At 45.0% G+C, this 12,261-nt stretch overlaps 1 protein-coding gene across 1 annotated transcript; it reads right to left on the bottom strand.

Annotated features, from left to right (window-relative positions):
• Positions 1-283: 283 nt before the first annotated feature.
• CENPO (centromere protein O) lies at positions 284-11,943 on the bottom strand. Its single transcript, XM_063125517.1, has 7 exons — positions 11,732-11,943; positions 11,021-11,141; positions 9,286-9,455; positions 6,801-6,930; positions 4,213-4,472; positions 1,554-1,725; positions 284-1,338 (listed from the first exon to the last, which is right to left on the bottom strand). The coding sequence occupies exons 2-7, from the start codon at positions 11,049-11,051 to the stop codon at positions 1,139-1,141; spliced, it is 963 nt and encodes a 320-aa protein (XP_062981587.1). The 5' UTR covers positions 11,052-11,141; positions 11,732-11,943; the 3' UTR covers positions 284-1,138.
• Positions 11,944-12,261: the final 318 nt, after the last annotated feature.

Below are 12,261 nucleotides of genomic sequence, written 5' to 3'. Positions count from 1 at the left end.
TGGAAGCTCATACTCTCTCTCTCCCAACAAGAGGCAAATCATTTGGAGAGGAGTGGGTGTCGTCTCTTTTTAAATATAAAAGGTAAGTAATGCTTATCAGCTGCCAACAGCCCTTGGAATGGGGTAGGACAGAGGGCACCATAGGCCAATAGGGGTGCTTTTAACTCTGGCAAAACTCTGGAGTGTTTACCATCAGTTCCTACTTGGAATTTACAAGGGGAGAAATGAAATGGCAAAACTAATAGAGATTGTACAATTAAGGAAAGTAAGAAAGCAGCAACAAGCATTTGAATTAAGCTGATCGCCTTTTATTAACTTCTCTAAACAAGATAGCCTTGACATTAATAAGCACAAGTGCTTTAAGATAATGCTATAGAATTTTGTATGCCTTTCCCATTAAGCCTGCTTTGATGTCACATCACTTCACATATGAGCAATTCATTTGTTCTATTATGTTGCAAAAATTATGTATAAACTAGTACAAATTTTAAATTAAAAAAGATTGAAAGCCATATTCTATATTAAATGTTGTTTACAAAATTTCAAATCACTTCTGCAAAACAGTCAGCTGCTTTTGAAATAGCATCTGAGTGTCCTCAATGAGGGCCAAGCCTCAGTCCAAGGCCAATTCTCTGGGAAACGCCAAGGAAGGCTTCCTCTTCCTCTGTTTTCAGGCCTGCAGGATCAGAGCTTCAGGGGTAGGCTCAGCAGCAAAACTGGCGCTCCTGCATGGATGGTGCCACATGAATATGCTTCCATCCCACTCATGGTATTTGTAGTAGGCAGGATTCTCACACCAAAGCGTCACAGGAAGCACTAAGATTACTATACGGGAGCCGATTAATAAATGGGTATTGAGAAGTGAAAAGGCTTCCACTCCATCTCGTCCTGACTCAGCTAGAGGTTGCTTGCTAATCAAACAAGATTTCGCTGCCACGTGCTTCCATCTCTCTTCAGATTCCTAATGTAACTTTGAAAGCGCAAACTTTTCCCATTAGGCTAAAGTGTCCCCAAGAAGCTTGCCGTTGGACTGAAGACAGCCCATAGTTACGTACATGGTGGAGGTTTTCTGGGTAGGAAAGAGCTGTAGTACTCAGAGATGCTTCTTGCCCTCCCTTCCTGGAGAGAGAGAGAGAATTTACACAGCAGCGGCCTCCGTGGGAATCCTGTGGCCGCCAGGAGGCACAGCTGTGGACGGGGCAGGCAATTCCAGTGCAATGGATTGACTCAGATTTTCTGCTGACGCTGTGATGGAGCTGAAGACCTCATGAAGAGGCTTCTCATGGAACAAGGCCAGATGAACTGCTGCCATCTCTGCCAAAGATGCTGGAGCATCTTCTGTTGAAGAAAAGCAAAGAACAGGAGTCAGCAGTTCAGTGAACGGGAAGAGTTTGCTTTCCCCTCACCCGTGCCAAATCTATTCCTTTGCTCCAGACTTTTGATGGCCAACTAAAATATTAATGCTAAACACGACAAGAGTCCTTGGGATTTTACTGTCTAGCTGTCATATGGTACTCCATTATCAACCCAATCGCAAGCGGTTGTTCTCTCACCTTTACATTTGACAGTGATGTCGGTTGGTCGGTCGCTCACAGGATCTCCATAAGTGAGTTTTGCTGTGAAAGGAAAACTCCTGTCTTCTCTTGTCACACTGTAGGTAAATTCCAACAGGTTGCACAAGGGATTTCCCAGTAAGCGTCCTTCAAGGAAAGCAGCAAAGTGCTCCTGCAAGCAAAGGAGGATCTTACCCAGACCGTCAACTTCAGAGGCTAGATGAGGTACAGGGAGTGACTCTCAGCAAAGGTCTTCTCTGAGTCTGGTGACAACCAAGGTGCTCACTCCCTCTCATCAGGCACCTGTTTCTTATTTTGGGGGACCAGGGGAAGACTTTCTTATTCTCTCAGGCTTTTAAAAGATGTTTATGTTTTGAAGGTTCTTAGGGGGAGGAGGAGTTGTATAATGTTGGAACTCTGATGTTGTTACGATTGGTTTGTTGCCCACTGTTTTAATGCTATAATTTTACCTTTGTGGGATAAGAACCTAAGAAGAGCCCTGATGCTGGATCAGACCAAGGGTCCATCTAGTCCAGCACTCTGTTCACACAGGGGCCAACCAGCCATCGGCCAGGGATGAACAAGCAGGACATGGTGCAACCCTCCCACCCATGCTCCCCAGCAATTGGTGCACACAGGCTTACTGCCTCAAATACTCTGACTTTTATACTGTTAGTATTACTCTACCCTGTGCCTGTTTGGTGCATTCTCTTCCCCTTATTGTTTTATTATGATTTTATTAGAATGTAAGCCTATGCGGCAGGGTTTTGCTATTTTATTGTTTTACTCTGTACAGCACCATGTACATTGATGGTGCTATATAAATAAATAAATAATAATAATAATAACAACCATCAGGACTAGTAACCATTGATAGCCTTCGCTTCCAGGAATTTATCCAACCCCCTTTTAAAACCATCCAAATGGGTGGCCATCATTACATCCTGTGGTAGTGAGTTCCATAATTTAATTATGCGCTGTGTGAAGAAGTCCTTCCTTTTATTTGTCTTGGATCGCCCACCAATCAGCTTCATGGGAGGACCCTGGGATGGATTAGATACAGGACATTTTGCATCCTCATAAGTCAAACGCCGCAGAAAGCTAAAGATTATCTTCCATTATTTGTGGACTATTTCATTAAAAGGGCAAAGGTTTGTTCTGAAACATCAGCCTGCCTTATTTGGAGATTTTCCAACTTCACTGGAAAATCCAATTCTGGATTCCCTTGCTGTAAACCACATAGAAGACAGGGAATTCAAATCAGAGCTCTTATTCTGGGTGTGTGTGTGTGTGTGTGAGAGAGAGAGAGAGAGTGAGAGAGAGAGAGAGAGGGAGGGAGGGAGGGGGGGAGGGAACAAAATGAAATTACAACCAAAGAGGAACCTAAATTTCCCTTTGAAACTGCTGGGAGATCATGGCCATTAGCAGAGTTTATATTATTATAAGTACCATTCAGTGTCTAGAAGCATTAAGAACAACACCTGAGAGACACATTAGGACAAGATGTATTATTTATTTATTGCATTTCTATACCGCCCAATAGCTGGAGCTCTCGGGGCGGTTCACTTGCTCAAGGCCACCCAGTGGCCAGTTTGCAGATTGCGAGTGTGCAGGCGCTGTACACTGTGACCTCCTAAGAGGCTATTCTACCAGATGCCCTTTTAAATGTTGGGGAGACAGAAGCAGCAAGGCCTCTGGGGACCCCTCATAAGTTCACACCCGTTAGCTGCTTTCTTTCAAATGAAGACACAGGCAAATGCCCATCCTGTCACTGCCTTTGCCTCTTATCCATCGCAGCAGCTGATCAAGTGCACAAACTAACATGAGAGAGAACATGAAAAGATGTGCAGGAGGTTACATTGGGGCGAGTTGGCTAAAGACCTCTTGCCTGCTTTGCAACACACCTGGGGGCATGTCAGTCAGCCAAGGCAGCATTGATAAAATGCTGGCAGATTGATAAAAAAAAATGTTTTCTCTCTAAATTAAAATTAGATTTTTTTAATTTAAAATTTTGGTTATACTAACTGACCCTTAAAAAATAAATAATCCAGTTTAAAATAACCCCACACATATACATCTATACTCAGTTTCTTAAAACTAACAAGCTGCTGGGGAACATGGGTAGGAGGGTACTGTTGCACCATGTCCTGCTTGTGGGTCCCTGGTTGGTCACTGAGTGCTGAACTAGTGGACCCTTGATCTGATCCAGTATGGCTCTTCTTATGTTCTTAACTATCAAAAACAGAGTTGAAATCTGCTCTTCTAAATAACAACTGTGCAGGTTTTAAGGTCAAACATGTGTGCGTGTGTGTGTGTGTGTGAGAGAGAAACAGGTCAGGAATTATTATGCTTCAAGAGGCAGCTGGACAGCCATCTGTCAGGGATGCTTTAGGGTGGATTCCTGCATTGAGCAGGGGGTTGGACTCGATGGCCTTATAGGCCCCTTCCAACTCTGCTATTCTATGATTCTATGATCTCCAGGGCAGAAGCTTTGAGACTGTAGCAGCTGCAACCCTCTGATCTCGTCCCTCTTTTGAAAGGCCATTCAGTTGCAGGGACCAAACAGCACAGCTGTATGAAAGGCTTCTTTCCTGATTCACACATAGCTCTTGAAACATACTAAAGGATGTCAGATTTTCTTACCCCATTTGGAGCGTACCTGTAATTGATCAGCCTGGAACTTCCTCCTCGCGTAAGCATTCAGGTGATCCGAGAGCTCAGTCAAGAAGCGTTTGATGTCCATCTGTAAATGCTTGCAAGCAATTTGCTCCAAGGGGATGAAGGCTGGGACTGAGTGCTGCTGGATCTGGACCGGCTGCTGTATAAGGAGGTCCAGGTAGTAGGAGTCCAGGTAGGTGCCATCAAAGGCAGTGGTGATGCACAGGCAGGCTCCGCGCTTGGTCAGTTTCGCACTGAAACCTAGAAAAGGCATCCTTGCACATCTTAAACTCAGAACAGGGCAGATAGAGCAGTATGTACACCCTGCTACTCTTCAAGAAGGGGGATCAAACTGAACAGAGGGGTCAGGGTTCCCTCTCATGAACGCGGGTGGGCCAATTTTTATTTCATTTTTGACAATTTCCATCCTGCCACATGGTTTTGTAGAATTCTCAAGGCGCCTGATTACTGCTAGCCTATACTCATTCTCCAGGTCTTCCCTCCCCTTTCGTCCTCTAGACCAGCCTTCCTCAACCTGGGGCGCTCCAGATGTGTTGGACTGCATCTCCCAGAATGCCCCAGCCAGCTGGCTGGGGCATTCTGGGAGTTGTAGTCCAACACATCTGGAGCGCCCCAGGTTGAGGAAGGCTGGTCTAGACCAAAGGATTTGACAATGTTGGAGATGTAAAACTTTCAGAAATTTTGAGACCGTGTGAAAATAAGTCTTTTTTTCCCTGGAAAAATAGAAAAACAAGCAATACTTTTTTTTTTAGTGCTCTTTACAGATCTCAAGTCACTTTGCTGTTTTAAGATAGCCTTCCCCAACCTGATTCCCTCCAGATGTTTGGACTACAGCTCTCAGCAGCCACAGGTAGCATGGCCAAAGGTCAGGAGTGCTGGGCACTGTAATCCAAAACATCTGGAGGGCACCAGTTTGGGAAGAGCTGCTTTAGGAACATAACGCTATTTTATGTATTACTTAATTTACTCATAAAATTATCGCTGTATTTTTCAAGTAAACTCAATTAGTAAATTTGTAATTATTTTGTGAATAGATTAGAACTACGTACATTAAATGAAAGCTTCTGCATTAGAAACACAGGGCTCTATAAAACAAAACCCAAATTGTCAAGTATGCCCATTTACTGTAAAGAATGCACAACGGTGACTTTACTCATACGCTGGGAAACTCAGCGTAAATGTCTCTCAGCAAAATATACATTAGATCAATAATTTTAATCAGGAATGAAAGAACTAACTATGCTGGGAATCTTTCAGAGAGGGTTAAAAATCATTTTCCCTCATGGCTTTATTATTTCCAGACAATTTACATCTCTAGTCTTTGGATAACAGTTTTCTTATTACATAATTTTTATAAGTCATTCTGGAGGGACATATATAGGGAAAATATATATGTCAAATTCTAAGAGGAAGTATTTCATAACCCAAACGTGTTCAATTTTTCAGAAAACAAACACAGTCCTTGGGGAAAAATAGTCCCCCTTAAACTCCAATTTTCAGTTGTTGTTGTTTCTGGGCCTTCACATCTCTACAGACAGTATGCTCCAATTTTATGGGAAACCTGAGGAATTATGTAAAAAATGAACATGTAGTTGTGGCGAATGGGGGGCGGGGAGAGATTGGAGGAGATGGAGATTAGCATAATGCCCCGTCCTCGGAAAGGAGACAGCACCCTCAGGCTCAAAACGTCTATCCAAGTCCCCTAAGCCTCTTTCGTATTTTCTAACTACAGTTATATGAGGACTAAAAACATGATCAAAACTTTAAGTGAAGAAATAGAGATGGAGAGACGTTGGCTCAGTTCGATCAACACGTTAGTCAACGGTGGACTATTTAATCAACCGTTGATTAAACAGTCCCCTGTTGACTAATGTGTCATCTGTCGGGCAAAAACCAGGCCACGGTTGGTTATTTCCAAAAAAAATAACCAACGGTTTGCAGAGTTGTTTTTCTGCACAACCGTTGGTTATCGTATTGTGTGGCGGGCTCCGTTGATGATTTCCCCTGCTGACAGAGTTGCGAGGCAAGAGTGGCACAAACCCCATCCACTCTATCCCAGAGGGGCTCCAACGGCAGGGGATATAATCCCATGCTGGCAAGTGCTTGGGACTAGAGCCCCAACTGTGCCGTCCCTTGGTGGGGCGGCCCAAACTTCAGTTCCCCATGTGCTTCCTGGCTCAGGTACATGCTGTCCCTGGGTGGAGTGCCACCAATCACAGCACCCCACGTGTTCCCAGGGATGTGCACGTCCCTTGCCACCCCCACCCGATCCATCTGGAGATGGTCTTGAGGGAATAGAAGGAGCCACTTCCATCCCCTCGAGCCGATCCCCAAATGCATCACGGGGGGCGAAGGATGCCTCCTGCGGCTGGACATATAACATCCAACTGTGGGAGAAAGCCATCCACTGATATCAAGGGGGGGGGGGCGTGTTCAAGGGTCCCAAGCTGCTGCTGTGACAAAGAACACGGATTCATCTGTGTCCTGGCCTGGTCCTCATTCACGAGAACTGATGGCCAATCCTTTACTGAGGCAAGTGGATGTCTTGCAGACATCTGAGGGAGGTACCTGTCAGACGAAACACTCGTAGCAGACCCTTGACATTTTCCATCTTCCATTCCAAGAGGGCTTGTTGGCCGATTTCTGTAGCCTGGGGAGCCTGAGAATTGCTTTTTGTGGAGTCTTTGGCCCCGATGAGCTACAAAAGACCAGAAGAAGATTGCTCAGCTACTACTTGTTGGCGTGTCTACATTGCCCCTGAAACCTGTTCAAGTGCTGATACTTCCTCTGAGAGGGGGCTGTTGCAAACAACTTATAGGGAAGTCAGGACAGAGACAGAGACTGGAGAAGAAAAAGATGCTTCTGTAAGACACTTCTTGCAATGATCCACACATACAGCTATACATGGGCAAATGTCCCTTTATGTTCAAAGTGCTTATCCCATTTTTCTTTTCTTTTGGAAGTCCAGTATGAATTATTAAGTTATTAATATTGGGCTAAATGGACCACTGCTTTGACCCAATCAAGATCTCAAGCTCAGCTCCCTGTCCCACAGGGTGGCACCAGTAAGGCACATCTGAACATCTATGTACATCCATTTAGGGGATCAAACTCCTGTTTACAGGTAAGAGGACCAGGGAAAGATCGGAACCTACTTGCCTCCATGTTGCCCTGGCTCAGGTGAATTCACAGGCGGCTGCAGTTTTGTGTGACTAGTATTATCACTACACAATTTACCATTATCTATTTTCCTGGGATGAATCACAACAGATCCTTTTCATTTGTAAATACTGGCAGGTAACCAACAATGCCAACTAAGTTGGGTGGTGACAAGCCTACTGTGGATGGGATGGCATTGAAAATGCAGGATAGAACACAAAAGAATCATGAGTCAGAAGAAGAAGAAGAAGAAGCGTCCACACATTCTAACAGACAGGTAGCACGGTAGTGCCAAAATGGCGTCAGGAAGGCTAAAGCTGAGAATGAGCTGAGATTAGCGAGGGATGCTAAAAGCAACAAAAAAGCTTTCTTCAGCTATGCACATAGTAAAAGACAAGGGAAAGAAATGATGGTTCAACGGCTTAATGAGGATGGCAAATTGATAACAAATGACAAAGAAAAGGCTGAAATGCTGAATTCCTACTTTGGCTCAGTCTTCTCCCGAAAGTGGGTCTGTGACCCACCCACCCACCCTGGCAAAAGTGAAGTACAAGCTGAAGGGGAAGGATTACAGTTTGAGATTGATAAAGAATTGTTCAAGGAACACCTAATTTCTTTGAACGAGTTCAAATCTCCAGGGCCCAATGAACTGCATCCTAGAGTAATTGAAGGAGCTGGCAGAAGAACTCTCAGAACCTCTGTCTATTATCTCTGCAAAATCATGGAAAACAGGTGAAATGCCGAACGACTGGAGGAGGGCTAATGTTGTCCCTATCTTCAAAAAGGGCAAGAAGAGGGAACCTAAGAACTACAGACTCAAAGAGTGCTTATCAACGGAACCTTCTCAAACTGGGGGGAGGTAACGAGTGGGGTACCACAGGGCTCAGTCCTGGGCCCAGTGCTCTTCAGCATTTTTATTAATGACTTGGATGAGGAGGTGCAGGGAATGCTTATCAAATTTGCAGATGACACAAAATTGGGTGGGATAGCTAATACCCTGGAAGACAGAAACAAACTTCAAAGTGATCTTGATAGGCTGGAGTGCTGGGCTGAAAACAACAGAATGAAATTTAATAGGGATAAATGCCAAGTTCTACATTTAGGGAATAGAAACCAAATGCACAGTTACAAGATGGGGGACACTTGGCTCAGCAATACTACAAGCAAGATGGATCTTGGAATTGTTGTAGATCACAAGCTGAATATGAGCCAACAGTGCGATATGGCTGCAAGAAAGGCAAATGCTATTTTGGGCTGCATTAACAGAAGTATAGCTTCCAAATCACGTGAGGTACTGGTTCCTCTCTATTCGGCCCTGGTTAGGCCTCATCTAGAGTATTGCGTCCAGTTTTGGGCACCACACTTCAAGAAGGACACAGACAAGCTGGAGCATGTTCAGAGGAGGGCAACCAGGATGATCAGGGGTCTGGAAACAAAGCCCTATGAAGAGAGGCTGAAAGAACTGGGCATGTTTAGCCTGGAGAAGAGAAGATGGAGGGGAGACATGAGAGCACTCTTCCAATACTTAAAAGGTTGTCACACAGAGGAGGGCCAGGATCTCTTCTCGATCCTCCCAGAGTGCAGGACATGGAATAATGGCCTCAAGTTACAGGAAGCTGGATTCTGGCTTTCTAACTGCAGTGGGGCTAACATAACTGAGGCTTTGGAATAGAAATATTTCGGAAGCCTTCTTACATGTAACCAGTTTTCCGTGAGTTTAAGGCTAGAATTTAAAACTGTTCTGAGTTGGAGAATGAATTTAGGCGAAGTTCAGTTTGTATATGTTTGTTCTTGTATGCATAACTTTCTTTACCCTTCATGCTTAGCCTGATACTTTAACTAGACGGATGGAAGCATGCAGTAGCCTTTTGTTCAGCATACAGTTTGCACCCACCTCAGAACGACACACATCCAGTTTGGTCCTCAGCTCATCTCGCTGACGCCTCAGTTCCCGGATCCTTGCTTTCATCCTGGCCACTTTCTCCTCATGCCGCCGCTTTTCCCCTTGCTTCAGCGCTGCTTGGTTGGCACGAGCCTCCAACTTTTCCAGATGGGATAAGACACCTACAAAGAACATGTGCAGACAATGGAAGCAACCAGTGCTTGTTTCTATTGCAGAAAACTTAACTGAGCCAACTTCACAACAGTGCAGTGACAAATGCCATTCTTACAATTCAAATCACCCCATGAGAATTCAAATCACCCCATGAGAATTTTCTTCGCTGCTTCTAAGTTAAGAACATAAGAAGAGCCAGGCTGGATCAGAACAAAGTTCCACCTAGTCCAGCACTCTGTTCACACAGTGGCCAACCAGCTGTCAACCAGGGACCAACAGAGCATAGTGCAACAGCACCCTCCCACCCATGTTCCCCAGCAACTGGTGCTTACTGCCTCGAATACTGGAGATAGCACCCAACCATCAGGGCTAGTAGCCATTGATAGCCTTTGCCTCCAGGAATTTATCCACCCCTCTTTTAAAGCCATGCAAATGGGTGGCCATCACTACATCCTGTGGTAGTGAGTTCCATAATTTAACTATGCACTGTGTGAAGAAGTCCTTCCTCCCACCAATCAGCTTCATGGGATGACCCCATTGGGTTCTAGTATTTTGAGAGAGGGAGAAAAATGTCTCCGCATCCACATTCTCCATACCATGCATCATTTTGTACACCTCTATCTGGTCTCCCCTCAGCCTCCTCTTCTCCAAGCTAAACAATCCCAGTTGATATAACCTTCCCTCGTAGGGGAGATGCTCCAGCCCTTTTCTGCCCTTTTTCCAGCTCTATAATATCCTTTTTCAGGTGTGGGGACCAGAACTGTACACAGTATTCTAAGTGTGGTAGCACCATAGATTTGTATAAGGGCAGCAGGATACTGGCCATTTTATTCTCAATTCCTTTTCTTATAATGCCTAACATGGAGTTTTCCTTCTTTATAGCGGCCGCACCCTGGGGGGACATTTTCATCTATCTCTCCACCACAATCCCAAGATCTCTTTCTTGTTCAGTCACCGCCAGCTCACATCCCATTAAGTTATACTTGAAGTTGGGTTTTTTTGCCCCAACATGCATCACCTTACACTAGCTTACATTGACTGCATCTGCCATTTTGACACCCACTCTCCCAGCTTGGAGAGATCCCTTTGGAGCTCTTCACAATCCCTTTGTGTTTTAATAACCTTAAATAATTAGGTGTCGTCGGCAAACTTGGCCACCTCACTGCTCATTCCTAATTCCAGATTGTTTATGAACAAATTGAAAAGAATTTGTCCCAATACCGATCCCTGTGGGACCCCACTATTTACTTCCCTCCATTGGGAGAACTGACCATTTATTCCTACTCTCTGCTTTCTGTTCTTTAACCAGTTACTGATCCATAAGAGGACCTCTCCTCTTATTCCATGACTGCTAAGTTTATTGAGGAGTCTTTGGTGGTGTCTTTATCAAGTTAATAACCTGTTTTTTTTAAATGTGCCCAGGTATTCCCGAAGATCCATAGATGCAAAAATCCCCTTTTCAGAGTGGAAATATAGAAAATCAGACCTAGAGAAAAAAGTATCACCCTTCTCTTGCTCTCCTAAACCCTTGTAGCTAGAATAGAGAAGTCACCTACATTTCCTGTCAACTTACCACCCTGTAAAGAATCTGCAGCTTCACCCATTTTCACTTCTTTTAAAAAAGAAGATACAAGCAGAAAAGCAGGACCTCCTTCACTGGTTTGAGACTTTGGGGGCACAATTTCTTCGAGTTCCTGTAAAATTAGAGCATTGAGACAAGGGAGAACCTAGTTAACGACACAATAAAACAGGAAGGGAACGAATATTGGATTATATTGGGGGGGTTTTGAGTGTGTGTTTTTCTTTGGCTTGCTTTTAATGTTGTGTACTTCCCCCGCCCTCCCTGGATCTCTTGCAGATGAAGAGCTGTTTATACATGTTTATTTATTTATTTAGAATATTTATATACCGTTCCCCATTGAAAAATAAATGTTAGAAATAAATAAATAAAAATAAATAAGTCATGAACGCCCCTGCTGCAAAGACTACTTTTGCCTGTCGTTCAGTATTATGGCTCAGCTGGTTGCAAATAGAAATTAATAGGCAATTAATAGATATATATACACACCAAAGGATAAAAGACCTGTAAACAGGTTAGGGCCTCCCAAATAGTGTCAAAGAAAATCATTACTCAAGAGTAGTATAATACCAGACAGGCAAATACCCCCCCCCCTCACACATTTATTTATTTATTTATTTATTGCCTTTTTATACCGCCCAATAGCCGGAGCTCTCTGGGCAGCTGACAAAAACTAGAACCAAAGTATGAAACAGACCCACCCACGGGCTTTGCTGAATAAAGGCTGACAGGATCCTGGGGCAGCTGAGGCGTCTCGTGAGGATGGAGGGGCCGAGGCCGGGAGCAAAGGGCGGAGGCGGCAGCGAGCAGGAGCGATGACGGGGGAAGCGCTTCGGCCTTTACGGGAAACGGCGCCGGGATGGTGGGCGAAGGGGAGGCCTCAAGGCCCGGAGAGAGCTCGGCTGCCTGGGACCGGCCAGCCGGCGTTACCTTCCCTCAAGGGCCGGAGAGAGGCCTTCTCTTAGTAGGCCTCGTAGGCCTCCCCGCCGTCTCCACGGCAACCAACCGGCCGCGATCGAAATTCCCGCGCGCCCAGCGACGTCCTCTACGCGCCGCCCGTCACTACGTCATCCGACAGCGACGCCACGGCGAAGTCCACTTCCTGCCCCGGCATGCTCCGCGTTCGATGGCGTCATTCTCCTCGAATGGTCTGTGTGGCCAAAACCAGCGACTCAGGAGGACTCGTGTCCTCCCAGTACAAAATCACGATCATCATCATCATCATCATAGGGGCC

Source organism: Elgaria multicarinata, chromosome 4 (assembly GCF_023053635.1).
Source record: "Elgaria multicarinata webbii isolate HBS135686 ecotype San Diego chromosome 4, rElgMul1.1.pri, whole genome shotgun sequence".
Classification (NCBI taxonomy): Eukaryota; Metazoa; Chordata; class Lepidosauria; order Squamata; family Anguidae; genus Elgaria; species Elgaria multicarinata.
Note: the sequence above shows the minus strand (reverse complement) of the source record. Positions and strands in the feature narration are given on the sequence as shown.